Here is an 18,525-nt window from a genome sequence, read left to right as displayed (position 1 = left end):
ATAACGAAGTCACATTAACTGCTGTCTTGTATGCTACTAAAATTAGATACAGGGAGAAGGTATGTGTTCTATTTGTGTACTTATTTCCTGACAAATAGGCCTTTATTGTCTTTGCTATTGCTCAAACTTTAATGCATGCTAAACTTTAACAAGACTGCTAACTGCCCTGCACAACGGCTTCCCCCAAAGCATCCCTGGTGCCACGTTATGTGTGTGCAAAATGTAGGCCTAGTCTCTCTTGAAGGCCTATTTTCCCGTCATGGTCGAAGACGAGCAAATTTGATACCATGCCGCCGCTAAAAAGGTCGTATTTTCATCGACTAAATAGATCGGCCACCATTTTAGCTGTGTGTGTATTTATCATAGTGTAGATTTAAATAAGGATGCGCTCCGAATCGAGCGATCCGTTTCCAATTTGACAGGTTGTGAGTGTAAATAGAACGGCAACGGCGTGGCTGAGCTATGAAATTGACATTTGGTTTCCTGTCCCGATCGATTCGAAGTAAATAATCAATATTAAGCAAATGATGAAATATATAATTTTATTTAACAGACGGTGTATTTCAAAATGAATTCAGTATGTATTTTGTGTATTTTCAATGTACGGATAATCCTCCGAGAGCGCGTTCTGGCTATTGACACATTTGTAAACATAAACTAGACCACGATAACTGGGTCTCGGCAAGGTGCTGTCATTCATTGATTCACACCTGTTTGTGGGGTGAACCAGCAGATTTCCCCTTCATTTCACACAACTGACAGATATATTATTCTTTACACCATTTTAAAAAGACCAATTTAACATTAGACCCCTCGATCAATGCTTCATAAACTTGTCTGCTGACTGAAGATTTTCAGTTGTTTGTTTTCTCGCTCAGCTTATCTACATGGCCCTTTTGTCTGAGAAATGTCTGACCTCCATATCCAAAGCAAACCCAGTAACCTGTTCACATATGTATTTTTCAGGTCATGATACAAATGTCCTAAAATCTTTGTACACATATGAAATAATATAAAGCATAGATTTCTAATTCAAATTTATGTCATAGTTTATCAATATATGTTTTTAATAGGTGTACAATTTGAAATGATATATAGTAGAGGATTTTTCCAATTGTGCTTTGATCCCATGAATGTCAGTAATCTTCATGATAATTTAGAATCATTTAAAAGCTTCACTTGTTCTTCAGACTTGTAATTAGGTAAATATATACACGATACATGCTCTAATTAGATGTTACATCATGATGATTGCATTGTTTCAATGGTAAACATTTTCACATAGGGCCATACTCCCGTAAAGTCACTGAAGCTGAACTGCATTCAAGCATGAAATTGGCTGATCCCCTCACACAACAGAAAGTCAAACATAAAAGAAAGTTGAGAGTATTTTATAATTGGGTAAAAAGTGACAGTTGGAATGTGTCTTGTTCAATCTGATAAGGCAGTAGAAGGCAATATGAAGTTCTTAACAGATCCTAAAAATAAGCTCTGTTGAATCACAACTAGGTGAGTACAAAATTAATGTTAATGTTATTTAGGTATTTACCTTGAAGTAAAATTTATTTGTAGGTCAACTGTCTGTGAGGGAAGGGTTAACTTCTGACAACTCATCCTTGAAAATGACATTCCGGTTGACGTACCTGTACGCTATACATGCCATGTCTGATAATCCTGACAAAATCACAACTAAAACATCAGCAATAAAACAACTAAAACATCAGGCAGAAATTAAGCTCAGATGTTTGCTGGTCTGATGACTGAATACTCATGAAAATATAGTATAGTGAAAATAGAGTACATTAGGAACTGTATATTGATGTACTTTTACAATTTTACAGGATGTGTTTTGAGTGATTTAATTGATAGATTCTGTCCTTTATTGAAATATTCCTTTAAATTTAATGTTACCAAAATATATACAGACAAATATGTAACTGACTCTCATAACTTTTGGTGCAATACTTGCTTAGGGGTAGAGTTAAATGCGTTTTTGACGCCATACTGTATTATGAGCCACATTCGACACCAAGCCACCAAGCATGACCACCTGAACCATTTCGTCACCTCCAACAGGCATAGCTCTCTTTGGACCTGTACAAACCTGTAGTGCTTGCCAGGTTTAATTCTGTTAAACACTGAAAAAACAAAACAGTTAAAGTTAAAAATACCTGTGCTGATTTAATATGTATGCCAAAAAAACCATGGGGATCAGTTACACAAGACAATGTATTAAAATGCATTATGTTTGTGTTATCACCTTTACGGTCTTCAGCTTATGAACTATTATAAATGTGTAAGTCAACTATTTTTTCGACTATCAACTGGCATATTACAGTCTGTGACTTTATGCCATGTCTGAGGACCAAGTATGCTAAAATTCAGTTAACTGTTTTAAGCTTTGTTAATAGCATAACAATGAGTAAAAAACCAGGCAGGTGCTATTGACTATTATGCCTCACATATAATTATGATATCTATCATATAGACTATTGTATTTCACATATAAACTAGTGTGTCTGGCATATTGACTACCATACAAAGCAAATTGACTCGTATTGACTACCATGTGTAGCAAATCAACTATCATATCCAGCATGTTGACTGCCATATCTAGCAGATCAACTTTGTATCTGGCATATTGATCATCGTATTTGTCATATCTAGAATATCGGCTGTAGTGTTTAGCATATTGACGATTGTATATAGCATGTTGACTGTCATGTCTAGCATTTTGACTCATATCTAGTTTATCAACTATTGTATGAACATAAGTACAATTGTATTTAGTATATGTACTGTTTTGTGTAGCATATGGACGGTCATATACATTGTATACTGTATCTTACCCGAGAAGGTCCGGGGTAGAATATAGATCTTCAGTAACCCATGCTTGTCGTAAGAGGCGACTAACGGGATTGGGTGGTCAGGCTCGCTGACTTGGTTGACCATGTCATGGATTCCCAATTGAGCAGGTCGATGCTCACGCTGTCAATCACTGGATTGTCTGGTCCAGACTCTATTATTTACAGACCGCCGTCATACATCTGGAATATTGCTGAGTGCGGCGTAAAACTAAACTCACTCAGTGACTAATACTGTATCTAACATATCAGTTACATGGAGCTATCATCTATTGTATCAACTAGTGTATCTAGTATATCTACTAAATTTTGTAGCTTATTGACCAACATGTTTATGTGTATTTTGACCGTCGTATTGGTTGTTTTTTCTAGCATATGAAATATCGTATCTAGCATATCTATTATCGTATCTACTATTTCATCTAGCTTGTCAGCTTATAATTATCTTATTTACTTTAACTTCAAGCATATCAACTTTAATCTCTAGCATATCGACTATTACTTTTTGCACATCGACCATTTTATTCCACACGGTGACTTTTCTGTCTGGTATATCAACTCATGTGTACCTTACTGAATATCGTATATCATATGTAGACTTTATAGTTGTAACTGATGGTTATGGAAAGGTTTAGTCCTGGTTTCATGGTTACTATTGAGATAAGGAATCAGTATGCAAGTACTAACGTCTGTAGTTTACAAGGTTTAGATGTGTTGACCACCTTACCAAGACTAGTACTATCTTGTAATGGCATGTTGAGGGAACAATCTGAGACATTAATGTGTGATGTCAACTCATGACACATGTGTATCTGGAATCATCTCATCAGTCCCTGGTGATGGTGAGTTCTGTCTGGAACATTTCTGGCAGCAGTGGACCCTGTCTGATCTATTCTTCAAAACATCCTTCATCTTCTGTTTACCCAGTTGGACCATATCTTCTACTTATGTTATATGGAAATACATCATTTCCTGAAGCAGTGAATCCTGTATACTGTGTTCTTATACTGTGTATATTCCTGATAATAGCAAATCCTTCCTTCCTGTTATCCAAGAACCCTGTCTGATACCTTTCTGGTGGCAGTGAATCCTGTCTGATACCTTTCTGGTGGCAGTGAATCCTGTCTGATGTCTTCTTGGTGGCAGTGAATCCTGTCAGATTCCTTCCTTGTGGCAGATAATCCTGTCTGATGTCTTCTTGGTGGCAGTGAATCCTGTCAGATACCTAACTGGTGGCAGTAAGTGTGTGATGTCAACTCCCTTTCTGAAACATGTGTATCTGGCATCATCTCATCAGTACCTTCTTTGTGGCAGTGACCTTCCTGGTGGCAGAGAATCCTCTCTGATGTCTTCTTTGTTGCAGTGAATCCTGTCAGATGCCTTCCTGGTGGCAGATAATCCTGTCTGATACCTTCTTGATGGCAGTGAATCCTGTCAGATACCTTCCTGGTGGCAGATAATCCTGTCTGATGTCTTCTTTGGTGGCAGTGAATCCTGTCAGATACCTTCCTGGTGGCAGATAATCCTGTCTGATACCTTCTTGATGGCAGTGAATGCTGTCAGATACCTTCCTGGAGGCTGAGAATCCTGTCTGATACCTTCTTGGTGGCAGTGAATCCTGTCTGATACCTTCTTGGTGGCAGTGAATCTGTCTGATATCAGTTAATGCTGTCTGATGTCTTTGGTGGCAGTGAATCCTGTCTGATGTCTTCTTTGGTGGGAATCCTGTCTATACCTTCCTAATCTGGTGGCAGTGAATCCTGTCTGATGTCTTCTTGGTGGCAGTGAATCCTGTCTGATATATATTTGGTGGCAGTGAATCCTGTCTGATGTCTTCTTGGTGGCAGTGAATCCTGTCTGATGTCTTCTTGGTGGCAGTGAATCCTGTCTGATGTCTTCTTGGTGGCAGTGAATCCTGATCTGATATTTGGTATCATGTGAATCCTGTCTGATGTCTTCTTGGTGGCAGTGAATCCTGATATATATTTGGTATCTGTGAATCCTGTCTTTCTTGGTGGCAGTGATGTGGTATCAGTTCTTGGTGGCAGTGATCCTGATATATATTTGGTATCAGTGAATCCTGTCTGATGTCTTTGGTGGCAGTGAATCCTGATATATATTTGGTATCAGTGAATCCTGTCTGATGTCTTTGGTTGGAGAATCCTGGCATATGTCTTCTTGGTGGCAGTGAATATATATTTGGTATCAGTGAATCCTGATATATATTTGGTAATGAATGATGTCTTCTTGGTGGCAGTGAATCCTGATATATATTTGGTATCAGTGAATCCTGTCTGATGTCTTCTTGGTGGCAGTGAATCTGATGTATATTTGGTATCAGTGAATCCTGTGTGATGTTTTCTTGGTGGCAGTGATGTCTGATATATATTTGGTGGCAGTGAATCCTGATCTGATATCTTCTTGGTGGCAGTGAATCCTGTCTGATGTCTTCTTGGTGGCAGTGAATCCTGATGTATATTTGGTATCAGTGAATCCTGTGTGATGTTTTCTTGGTGGCAGTGAATCCTGATATATATTTGGTATCAGTGAATCCTGTCTGATGTCTTCTTGGTGGCAGTGAATCCTGTCTAATGTCTTCTTGGTGGCAGTGAATCCTGATGTATATTTGGTATCTGTGAATTCTGTGTGATGTCTTCTTGGTGGCAGTGAATCCTGATATATATTTGGTATCTGTGAATTCTGTGTGATGTCTTCTTGGTGGCAGTGAATCCTGATATATATTTGGTATCAGTGAATCCTATCTGATGTCTTCTTGGTGGCAGTGAATCCTGTCTAATGTCTTCTTGGTGGCAGTGAATCCTATCTGATATATTCTTGGTGGCAGTGAATCCTGTCTGATGTCTTCTTGGTGGCAGTGAATCCTGATAATATATCTTGGTATCAGTGAATCCTATCTGATGTCTTCTTGGTGGCAGTGAATCCTGTCTAATGTCTTCTTGGTGGCAGTGAATCCTGATATATATTTGGTATCTGTGAATCCTGTGTGATGTCTTCTTGGTGGCAGTGAATCCTGATATATATTTGGTATCAGTGAATCCTGTCTGATGTCTTCTTGGTGGCAGTGAATCCTGATATATATTTGGTATCTGTGAATCCTGTGTGATGTCTTCTTGGTGGCAGTGAATCCTGTCTAATGTCTTCTTGGTTGGTATCAGTGGTATCTGTGAATCTGTGTGATGTCTTCTTGGTGGCAGTGAATCCTGATATATATTTGGTATCAGTGAATCCTGAATCTGATGTCTTCTTGGTGGCAGTGAATCCTGATATATATTTGGTATCTGTGAATCCTGTCTGATGTCTTCTTGGTGGCAGTGAATCCTGATATATATTTGGTATCTGAATGTGATGTCTTCTTGGTGGCAGTGAATCTGATATATATTTGGTATCAGTGAATCTGTCTGATGTCTTCTTGGTGGCAGTGAATCCTGATATATATTTGGTATCAGTGAATCCTGTGTGATGTCTTCTTGGTGGCAGTGAATCCTGATATATATTTGGTATCAGTGAATCCTGTCTGATGTCTTCTTGGTGGCAGTGAATCCTGATATATATTTGGTATCAGTCTGTGAATCTTCTTGGTCTGATATATCTTCTTGGTGGCAGTGAATCCTGTCTAATGTCTTCTTGGTGGCAGTGAATCCTGATATATATTTGGTATCTGTGAATTCTGTGTGATGTCTTCTTGGTGGCAGTGAATCCTGATATATATTTGGTATCAGTGAATCCTGATGTCTTCTTGGTGGCAGTGAATCTGATATTTTGGCAGTGAATCTGTCTGATGTCTTCTTGGTGGTGAAGTGAATCCTGATATATATTTGGTGGCAGTGAATCCTGTCTGATGTCTTCTTGGTGGCAGTGAATCTGATATATATTTGGTATCAGTGAATCTGTCTGATGTCTTCTTGGTGGCAGTGAATCCCTGATATATATTTGGTATCAGTGAATCCTGTCTGATGTCTTCTTGGTGGCAGTGAATCCTGATATATATTTGGTATCTGTGAATCCTGTCTGATGTCTTCTTGGTGGCAGTGAATCCTGATATATATTTGGTATCTGTGAATCCTGTCTGATGTCTTCTTGGTGGCAGTGAATCCTATATATTTGGTATCAGTGAATCCTGTCTTCTTGGTGGCAGTGAATCCTGATATATATTTGGTATCTGTGAATTCTGTGTGATGTCTTCTTGGTGGCAGTGAATCCTGATATATATTTGGTATCAGTGAATCCTATCTAATGTCTTCTTGGTGGCAGTGAATCCTGATATATATTTGGTACCTGTGAATTCTGTGTGATGTCTTCTTGGTGGCAGTGAATCCTGATATATATTTGGTATAAGTGAATCCTGTCTGATGTCTTCTTGGTGGCAGTGAATCCTGATATATATTTGGTATCAGTTTCCTGTGTGTATCTTGGTGGCAGTGAATCCTGATATATATTTGGTGATGAATCTCTGTCTGATGTCTTCTTGGTGGCAGTGAATCCTGATAATATTTGGTATATATCCTTGGTATCTTGGTGGCAGTGAATCCTATCTGATGTCTTCTTGGTGGCAGTGAATCCTGAATCTGATATTTGGTATCAGTGAATCCTGTCTGATGTCTTCTTGGTGGCAGTGAATCCTGATATATATTTATCCTGTGTGATGTCTTCTTGGTGGCAGTGAATCCTGATATATATTTGGTATCTGTGAATTCTGTGTGATGTCTTCTTGGTGGCAGTGAATCCTGATATATATTTGGTATCAGTGAATCCTGTCTGATGTCTTCTTGGTGGCAGTGAATCCTGATATATATTTGGTATCTGTGAATCCTATCTGATGTCTTCTTGGTGGCAGTGAATCCTGTCTAATGTCTTCTTGGTGGCAGTGAATCCTGATATATATTTGGTATCTGTGAATCCTGTGTGATGTATCTTCTTGGTGGCAGTGAATCCTGATATATATTTGGTATCAGTGAATCCTGTCTAATGTCTTCTTGGTGGCAGTGAATCCTGATATATATTTGGTATCTGTGAATTCTGTGTGATGTCTTCTTGGTGGCAGTGAATCCTGATATATATTTGGTATCAGTGAATCCTGTCTGATGTCTTCTTGGTGGCAGTGAATCCTGATATATATTTGGTATCAGTGAATCCTGTCTGATGTCTTCTTGGTGGCAGTGAATCCTGATATATATTTGGTATCAGTGAATCCTGTCTGATGTCTTCTTGGTGGCAGTGAATCCTGATATATATTTGGTATCAGTGAATCCTGTCTGATGTCTGATATTCTTGGTGGCAGTGAATCCTGATATATATTTGGTATCAGTGAATCCTGTCTGATGTTTTCTTGGTGGCAGTGAATCCTGATATATATTTGGTATCAGTGAATCCTGTCTGATGTTTTCTTGGTGGCAGTGAATCCTGATATATATTTGGTATCAGTGAATCCTGTCTGATGTTTTCTTGGTGGCAGTGAATCCTGATATATATTTGGTATCAGTGAATCCTGTCTGATGTCTTCTTCGCACTTGTGAATTATGTTGGGTACCTGACNTCTTGGTGAGAGTGAATGTTGTTTGGTTCCTATTGCTTGACGTGCAAGATTGGAGCAATACTTCCAGGAATAACAAACATAGCTGCTGTATGCTCTAGATTGTACTGATGCTGTTCTGCCCACAATACTGCTGTAACATGGCTGGTCCACAGGCTGACTGCATGAGCACCTGTCCATATTATTTAGGTGCAACGATATGCACTCATCCAGATCACACATTGTAACAACCTGATCCAAGTAGGTCAGCTTTCTAAAGCATGGGCTAGTCCAGCCAGTCTTACATGGCATCCCCAGTAGGGGTGAAACGGTACGGTATGTATTGCAGTACAAGGCCTTCGGTTCGGTCTGTTTCGGTTCGGTTCGGTATATGAGAACTTACTTCCAGGAAAAAAGCGGACGTCTAGAAAATAATTGCATAGATTCTTGACAAAATGATTCGATTTCTAGACATTTTAGGAAAGGTTTAAAAAGGTAAATCGCACCGAAGGCAACATACCGTGGTTCTACTAATACCTAGGTATACCATTTCACCCCTAATCACCAGGGGGAAGGTCGCGGGAAGGTCAAAAGACGTAAAAATATGGTACTTGTTGGTCCCTGCCTGGCGCTCGGCATTAATGGGTACAACAAGGACTGGTCGGCTCGGAGTCAGTATAATGTGTCTGAGTGGGGTACAGTGTTCATTCTATACTTGGTACAAAGTCAGCCCATGGCCCACCAGCCCTCAGTTATGTGTGCCATTTAAAAAATAGTGTGGGTCATGTCAAATTGCTGTGACTTGTTAGACATACAGTACTAATTACTTACTAATTTGAATTCACTTCCTGGTCCGATAATTGTCTGTGCCATTCCCTGTAAACACATTATTTGTGTGATGGGTAATACACAACGTACATCGCATGCGATTTGCCTCTTTGTCGAACGATACCCATGGGTAAAGCTGCAGCCACATATTTTGAAAAACACGTGATACATCGTCCTGGCATTTCTCCTCAGACCCATCGCGGTTGGTTACGCTCTCTGTATCGTCATCATGACAAGGTTTTTGCTTTTTCTCATCAAAAGTATAAAACTGCTACATGCAACGTGATTGGATCACTCAAAGAAACCGACCAATCGGAATCTGTTTTACAAAGCGCATTAGATTTTCTCATAACACTGATTTGTAGGCTTTGCACTGTCCGTTTGAAACAGCTTGAAAGTGATGTGCATAGTTCTTGGCATTCAAAACAGCTTGCTTCAGTGAGAGAAGGTAGCACATTTTGTTGCAGTTAAACTAAGCCTGCGTTTTAAGTTTTGCTTGAGTTGACGCTTGAAAACACACTCGTAATGCATTTCAGATTTATGTTTAATATCTCGAGTGCGCCAACACGGCCCGCCAGTATTTTTAAAGTGCGCCATATGAACTTTCAGTGCGAGAATGGCGCAAGGGCGCAGCCTAGAATGAACACTGGGGGTATTCCTGCTTCACTGTGGCATGGTATCTCAGTGAGCTAGCACTATAAAACCAGCTTAAGTCAGGGCTAGTACAAGCAGCCGAACATACACACACATGCATGCACGTCGTCATATGAGTGAAATATTCTCAAGCATGACGTTAAACCCAATTTCACCTCACCTCACCTAATCACCAGGGGATTTTAAGTATTCAGACTGATGCAAGAAGAATAAATTTCGTCTCTTGAGCAATGAAAATTCTATGGAGCATAAGTTTCATGTAGTGAAAGTAGGTTAGGATTCTGTAAATGATTTTCTGCTTTATCCTTCCATAGTATTGTCAATATCAGTTACAACAGATTACTAAAACTCTGTGTATATTCCCGTTGTTCCGCAGCTACTTTTTGTTGAGGACACTCAATCTTTGTAAGAAAAAGTCCTGTTCAGTTTGTTATTATCTGTTGGTAAAACAAACATTTAGTGTGAATGATAAACACCCATGACATTTTCCCCACAATCTATAATGAACACCTATTATCAAACATTGCGCTGTAACTGAATAGCTGGTCAATCGTCAATTATGATCATTCACTGGGATCACTGGCTTTAATAATCCCCAGAACTAACAGTCTGCAGCCACCTCCTCTCTTGGCTAGAGTTTTACATTAATGTGTACATGTGATTTGGTTTAGTCGGACCACTTCTCCATGGGTCAGTGACATTTGACATGGAGTATATGTGTGGTGCAGTAATTTGTTGCTTTTAAAAATATTGTATATTACCTTTTGTAACCAGTGACGATAGCAGTAATAAAAAAATCAATAAATAGTGTGTGTGCTTCATACAAAAATATTGTTACGGAAATATCAGTTATCCCTAAGCTCTATCTGAATCTGAGTGAGTATGGTTTTATGTCGCTTTAAGCAATATTCTAGCAATATCGTGGAGGGGGAAACCCGAAATGGGTTTCACACGTTGTACTCATATGGGGATTTGAACCCAGGTCTTCAGAGTAACAAGTGGACACTTGAACCACAAGGATCCCCCCCACCACTCCTATCTGAATCTGAGGGGCGGTGGGGTAGCCTAGTGGTTAAAGCGTTGGCTCGTCACGCCGAAGACCCGGGTTCGAATCCCCACATGGGTACATTGTGTGAAGCCCATTTCTGGTGTTCCCCGCCGTGATGTTGCTGGAATATTGCTAAAAGCGGCGTAAAACCATACTCAGTCAGTCAGTATCTGTATCTGAAGATAATATATCGTCTTGTTGGAGATGGAACTAGTTACGATACATCATCTTACTGGACTTTAAGCCATGTACCAATGAGTTGAGGAATCAATAGGACGAGGAGGAATTTTGTGCTTACATTTAGTGACTAGTGAAGTTATAAAGTTTCTATATGTGAGTTTTGTGAATGGCAATTAAGTGATTAGTAATGACTAGGCTGTGTCTTGAGACTAGTGACAGTCTGGAAAGACATGTTTTCTCTCAGTCTCATATGAAGTTAGTTTCCTTATCCATTGAGAATTCAACATGTATAGTTCGGATTACACTTTCAGAGTAAAGTACCGATTCTGGTACTTTGTTAGGTTTAGTCCCATCCAAGATTTGAACCCTAACTCTCTAATCGTCTGCACATGAAGTCAGCCATTTAACCCGCTCAGCCACTGCAGATGGAATATGTTGGAATATGGTTAATTCTTAGGTACGATTTTGATCTTCATGAATGAATAATCATTACGTGATATTTTTGTTGGGTACCTACGTGAATGTCAGCTGATCATAACCATGTTTATAAGGAGTTGAAGAACCACTCAATTGTCTTCTTTCACATGCCAGATAATGCCATTAGCATATCTTCCTTTGGTCACCAAACATTTCTCAGTGATTCCTTATTCCTCTTCTCAGATGGACCCTCCTTCATCGCAGCGTTTTGCTTTCAGCTCAGATACTTGAAGTTTTCTTTCAACATGCACTCTGCAGTGAATTATAATTTATATGTTAAATTAGGGATGTCGTCGCATGTTGTGATATCGATGTTTCAGTAAATTTTTAATGTAGATCTATTGATCACGAATATGTGAATATCAACTCAAATAATGTGATGTCTTTACATGTGGTCAGACTACCTTGGTTAAGGCTGTTGATGAGGAGGTCATATTTTATTGATACATGTTGGTTTAATGCACTTTATGAATCACCATTATGTTGAGAATCTCACCAGTGTCTTTTGACATCAAATATATCATCTGAAGTCTAAAAGTCAGTGAGATTTATAGTCAACACCTGGACTGACGACTAAAGCTTTCAGTGTCTTTAATATTCTCAAATTGGATTTAAATTTTTCCCTGTTCATGTTTTCAGGTAATGCTTGAACTAATTACTTCATCACTATGCAGTATTGTATATCAGGTCCACAATTCGAGGAGTCCAGTCATAGGCCCATCGCCAAAATGAAACCATCACTGTCAAGAGATTCCAGTTCAGGAACACCCCCCTATTAAGTTGAACACTGCATTTACTAGGGCTGTTACAATTCACTGACGTATTCACTGAATCAAACCATATCCCTTCATGAATTCAGTTTGTTATCTGCAATCACTAGAATTGAATATTCATGAAAGGGTGTATTTTCTTGAATTTGGGTGTTGTTTATCTTAGTATGATATGCGAAGTGGAATATATCGTAGTCACGCGGGATCGTAATCAACACTTTGACAGTAATATGGTCTGTGTCATTGTCATGATAATTAACAATGTCATCATGGTCAAAGCATTCACATCATTTGTGCAGGGTTATGTCCCTTGGGCACATTGGAAACCTGTGTTCGGGCACTTGTCAGCACCTTACCAAAGTGATAATTGTCATAGACGGGCTTTCCGTTTCAAACTGACATGACATGATCTATAATGAATTACTGTTTAAAGTTGCATAACACTCACTTTCTCCTTAACCTAAACGATAAGAGGTTATATGCTAAAATCGCTTAGTGGAATGACACCCAGACCACACAAAATTCTTTGTCACTTTCTAGAAGCAGGGGTCCAATACTTTGTTTATGGACTGTTGAAGATTGAACTGCTGCTTTGACATTTATGTATTCATATCTTCCTTGGTTCTGTTTTACGTGCCAGTAATTGGTGTTTGACTGTTTGTCTGTCTGCTTCAGATCCAGCTCACCGTTGAGTGGCGGTAGCGTGTTCATGGTACAACCCACATCACCAGCTGCAACTATGTGACTGATGATTAGCAGTATTTTTCAATTAAATTATGGTAAGTTTTCCTCAATGCACATTGTACATTCACTACCAAGGTGTCAGAATCCAATGCCGGTGACTTGAGTATCTCAAGCTGTGTTCTTGGTAATAGTGAGCAAAACGTTCGTAACATCATAATAAATTTCTGCAACCCCAAATGAAGTTCAATGACCGCTTCCAAATGTAAATACTTGAGTGTGTCAGTGAGTTGGGTTTTACGCCACTTTTAGTAATATTCCAGCAATATCAGGGCAGGGGACACCAGAAATGGGCTTCACATATTGTACCCATGTGGGGAATCGAACCCGGGCCTTTGGTGTGACGAGTGAATGCTTTAACCACTAGGCTACCCCACGCCCATAATACTGAAGTAATCAGTTGCACTTTTGTTGATGTTGGGAATACCTTGTTATTAAAGACTGCGATGTCAACATTCCAGAGGTATGCGAACAAGGGTATACAAGTAAGGGGTCCAGTCTCAAGGCAGATTGGGAAACCAGTGACTAAAAGTATGAGCAATTATCCTTGCCATTGGATACAGCATACTCAATCTCCGTCAAATTTGATGTTAGTTTTTGCTATCTCTAAAAGGTTCGGGGACATCCTAGTTCAGGGCCCATGAGAATGGTCTGTCTTCTAACCAGTCCGAGCATTACTTACCACATATGAAAAGTGACAACATTCATTGAATGGTTAACATGGGAATTCCACAAATCTTTTCCAGCAAAGTTATCACATGTTCTTCTGCAATGGGATAAACATATGAAACTTGGCCCTTTGTTAGACATTTCTTCAGTTTTCAAATACTGATGCAGCAAATTAATCAAATAGTCAAACTGTTTTTTGAAGCATACACTGTAATTGAAGTTGCTGGTTTGAAACTAGATGTTTAGTTTGTGAAAGCTGCCTTCTGATTGGCTAGTGTATACTTCTTATTCATATCATTGGTCAGTCAGAAACTGTGAAAGGTTGTTCTGACAAGACCTGTACCAGAATGTCTTCAGGTCCTTGTGAAGCGATAGCAAGAACTTAGATTTGGTATACTTTAGATTGCAACTATACACAGTCAGTCAGCATGGTAACGTTCTGGAGTGGCCACCAGATGATCCTTAGTTGCCTCTACAACATGGCATGCTTGGGAACAATGCTAGTGGGGACATCCGATGGGTAGTTAGCAGTGTTCACGAATGGTGTTTCAAAGTAACAGGACATTGGGTCCTGTAAGTTTCAGATGTCTGTCTGACCCATTGAAAATTCACAGGACCCATAGAATAAAATTAGACAAACATTTCAGTTTTAACATTTCTTATAACTGGCATTGAAATTATTAACAAACATAAGATTTTTAAACATCAAACAAATGTCACATGTCACATATAACAACTTCAGTCAAAGTCATTGTGAAATATACAGTCAGACACTTGGGCCGGCGGGTTGAAGACTTCTATCGGACCGTTGGCGAATCTGCCGGATTTGTCAGAGGGTCAGACACTATTCGTAAACACTGAGTTAGTATCTACATCACACGATCTAAAAAGTTCGCTGGTCATGGGCTAGAAGTGTTAATTCTATTTCGCTAATGTACAAAAAGTACAACAGAGTTGTCTACTACTATAGTAAAAGTCCACAAAGAAATGTCACCAGTCTCTATGAAATCTACTTGTGTCAGACTAACAGATTTGTTTAACACTGCGCTGGTTTGACTCATCAAAACTTGGGTTTCCTGGCCAATCAAATCCTTCTGTATTGAGTCACTGGACTAAAATTGTTTCAGGACAGCAGGGTTCCAGATAAGGGCCGTATCGGTGTATGTACTTCTGATCATGAAAAATTATCTGGAGCCCTGGGACAGTAAATGTCATTCATTGATTGTTTCCATCCATGTTCTGGAAATCTTTTCCGAAATCCTTGATAAGATCTGAGAAAGTTTTGTGGAATATGGGCTCATCAATATGACATGAGACTGGTTCGCAACACCTCTGTACTTGTGTCGGGTTGATAAGTATGAGGGTCTGTATTGATCAAGGAATGACTTGAGACATGTTCAAGAAGAATAGATGTGTATCTGGTATCCTCTGTCTTAATATTCAGCTTGCTGTTTTCAAGGGATGTTTTGCTTGGTCAAGACTGAGTTATTGCCCTTTGATGACATGACCTGGGTCACTCTCCTACCCCACAGTTACTGGCAGCACGTTGAGAAGTTGTGTGACATTTTTGATAAGCAAATATCCTAAATTGTGAGAAACAGTTTCCATTGTGGGTATTTATCCTCTGTAAGTATCAGTTGTACAGCCTCACATGGTGTCATCAAATCCTATCAGAGGGGTGCCTTTTTTGTCTGCTCATCCCATTGATGACCACATCCACATCTCATGCCAAGAATTTGTAACAATGAAAAAGATGCCTTCTGTTGTCTACTCAGGTGATTAATCCCTGACAGGCATTCCTTATGTGGGATAGGAATAATTGGAGCAGGTGTTTTATTGTACCAACAGGATGTTAAGCATAAAAAACTAGTTACAGACTTAAATTATTAACAATGGTAAGATCGAATGTCATTTTACACGAAGCAATGTATCTAACGTTGCTTTTGTGTTATTGGCAGAGATAGTCCACATATAGATTTGAGTTTTAGATTTACAAGTAGTAAGTAACCACTATGTGATGTTTCTGAAAAGCTGCTAGGCATCTCTATATAGATTATGAAGTAGACGAGAGAGACGGTGAAGCAAACCTGTATCAGCCGTTGAAGACGTTTGTCAGGCTCTGATGTACATTTAGGCTATGACATGGGTCGGTGGGGTGGCCTAGTGGTTAAAGCATTCTCTCATCGTACTCAGAACCCGGGTTTGATTCCCCACCTGGGTACAATCTGTTAGGCCCATTTCTGGTGTTTCCTGTCGTGATATTGCTGGAATAGTGCTACAATTGGCGTAATACTACACACTCACTCACTCGACCGCCTCTGTGGTGTAGTGGTTAGAGCGTTCGCCCGGAGAGACCGGAAGGTCGCGGGTTCGATCCCCGACCTCGTCATACCAAAAAGACGTTTAAATATGGTACTTGTTGGTCCCTGCCTGGCGTTCAGCATTAATGAGTACAACAAGGACTGGTCGGCTTGGAGTCAGTATAATGTGTCTGAGTGGGGTATTCATGCTTCACTGCGGCATGGTATCTCAGTGGGCTAGCACTATGAAACCAGCTTAAGTCTGGGCTAGTACAAGCAGCTGCACATACACATACACATGCATGCACGTCGTCATGTGAGCGAAATATTCTCAAGCACGACGTAAAATCCGACTCACTCACTCACTCACTCACTCACTCACTCACTCACTCACTCACTCACTCACTCACTCACTCACTCACTCACTCACTCACTCACTCACTCACTCACTCACTCACTCACTCACTCACTCACTCACTCATGCACGCATGTGACTGAAATCTTACTGAGTGTAGATTCAGGCAACATATGTCATTTTCCTTGGGGCACTTTTTATAACATGTTGTGAATAATGGCCAAAGTGAGCATCATGATTAATATGTGTTCGATTGTTTCAGATGGACTCTATTGGTGAAGGGTGATAGTGCTGAATGTGAAGGTCATCTGCTGGTCATGAGAGAGAGAGAAGTCCAGGATAATGAGGACTAAAATTGATAAGGACGTGAAGAAAAAGGACATCGTTGAGCGGGACAGGGAGGATGTAGAGAAGGCTGTCCTCCCTAAAACAGTCAAGAAAGTAAAGAAGTCGAAGAAGGTTGAGACTTCAGGGGATGGTCAGAACTGTCACCCTTCTACTGCTTCTCCTGATGTGCCAGCGCAGGCAGTTGATGGAGGTGCAGTAGAAGTCGACAACGAAGGTCCCGATGAGATAGCGGCAGCTGTGAATTCTATAACAGAATGTTTGGATTTCAATAATGCTGTGCCCGAGGTGTGTGAAGATGTACCTGCTATAGAAAACCATGTGGAATGTGACAACTGTAACCCTGAACCTGTTGTTGCAACTTCAAATCCAGTTCCTGATCAGCCTGAACCGAAGGCGGAGGAACAGGAGTGCAAAGAAAACAAACCTTTGACTCCTGAACCCCCAACAAAGGAACCAGTAGCAAGTGTGTGTTCATATGAAAGCATCATTGATGAAGTCGCTCGGGGCGATATCATCGTTAAGACACCTCCAAGGAAACCGCCTAAGAAAAGACGTAATGATGACGTGAAAACAAAGGAAAAACTTCATTTTAATGATAGTGAGAAAGTGAAAAAGAATGTGGAAAAGAAAACTTCAGTAAATGGAAATGTGAAAAGTGAAAGTGTGTCTGAGTTGCCTGGTGCGCCGCTGAAGGATGGCAGTCCCTCAGCTGTGGATCAGGCTGAACCGAAACCCTGTGAGGCAGGGGCCAAGTCTCGATCAAAGAGGACGCCAAAGAAAAGGAAGTTTCATGATGAACAAGAAGATGAGAAAACACTGCCAGTTTCAAAACCCAAAGTTACAAAGAAGCCACAGAGTTCAAAGTCTAAGGGAAACAGCTCTGCAGAAAAGACATCTGATTCTCCAGGAGAAAAGACTGTCAGTCCGAAGCCCAAGAAGTCTCCAAAAAGCAAAAGTGCGAAGGGTAAAGTCAAGGAATCTAAGGAGCCAGATGCATCAAGCAAACCCGACATTAAGGAGCCAGTGAAGAAGGCGAAAGAGAAAAAGGCAGCAAAGAAAACCAAGAAAGATGTAACCAGCAAGACAACGGAACAGTCTGTGTCAAAGGCAGCCTGTGAGCAGATGGGAAGTCCAGACAACCATGAGAATGCACAGTGTTCTAGTGACAGCGGTATTGGTGGAACTGACTCTGAGATGAAGGTTGAGAGTGCAGTCAAACCAGCAGCATCTGATGCTGCCGGTGATGCACATCAAACTACTGTTGAGAACGTCACTTCTGAGGAGCAGGAGAAAATGGATATATCTGAATTGACATTGAAATCAGAATCAGCAAATGCTGAGAGTAAAAGTGCAGCAAAACCAGAGGCTAAAAAGAAACCCAAAAGTTCCAAAGCCAAAAAGCCAAAAGAGAAGGGCAAAGAGAAGGTAAATGGTTTGACAAAGACTGACACTATAGATGAAAAGGAAATGTCAGACAAAACAAAACCACTGAAGAAGGCAAAAGCAAAGAAGAGGAAATCAGAGGAAAGTGAGAGTGCAGAGAAGTCGGCGGAGAAAGTTTCAGATGGTGAGCCATCTGCTTCTGAGAAGCAGGTGGTTAAACCTTCACCTGAAAAGAAAAGAAGAAAAGTATTGGAAATGGTGATGGTGAAGTAAAGAAAGTTGTGAAAAAGAAGAAAAAAGTTGCGAAGAAGCCATTGGCAGATGGTGAGGGTAAAGAGAATGTAGAGAACAATGGCGTTGGTGCTTCGTCTGAACTTT

At 40.1% G+C, this 18,525-nt stretch overlaps 1 protein-coding gene across 1 annotated transcript; it reads left to right on the top strand.

Moving 5' to 3' along the window:
- The first annotated feature begins 21 nt into the window (after positions 1-21).
- On the top strand, positions 22-18,436 carry LOC124252986 (proteoglycan 4-like). The gene is made up of 3 exons (XM_046686702.1): positions 22-59; positions 13,027-13,130; positions 16,679-18,436. Exon 3 carries the CDS (start codon positions 16,759-16,761, stop codon positions 18,418-18,420), a length of 1,662 nt encoding a protein of 553 aa, XP_046542658.1. The 5' UTR covers positions 22-59; positions 13,027-13,130; positions 16,679-16,758; the 3' UTR covers positions 18,421-18,436.
- The last annotated feature ends 89 nt before the right edge of the window (positions 18,437-18,525 follow it).

Source organism: Haliotis rubra, unplaced genomic scaffold, assembly GCF_003918875.1.
Source record: "Haliotis rubra isolate DU_JTF1 unplaced genomic scaffold, ASM391887v1 Scf53, whole genome shotgun sequence".
Classification (NCBI taxonomy): domain Eukaryota; kingdom Metazoa; phylum Mollusca; class Gastropoda; order Lepetellida; family Haliotidae; genus Haliotis; species Haliotis rubra.
The sequence above is the reverse complement of the archived record's forward strand: the minus strand, read 5'-3'. Positions and strand labels throughout refer to the sequence as shown.

Coding starts and splice junctions, on each gene's coding strand:
- LOC124252986 (XM_046686702.1), top strand. CDS start 16,759: ATGAGGACTAAAATTGATAAGGACGTGAAGAAAAAGGACATCGTTGAG.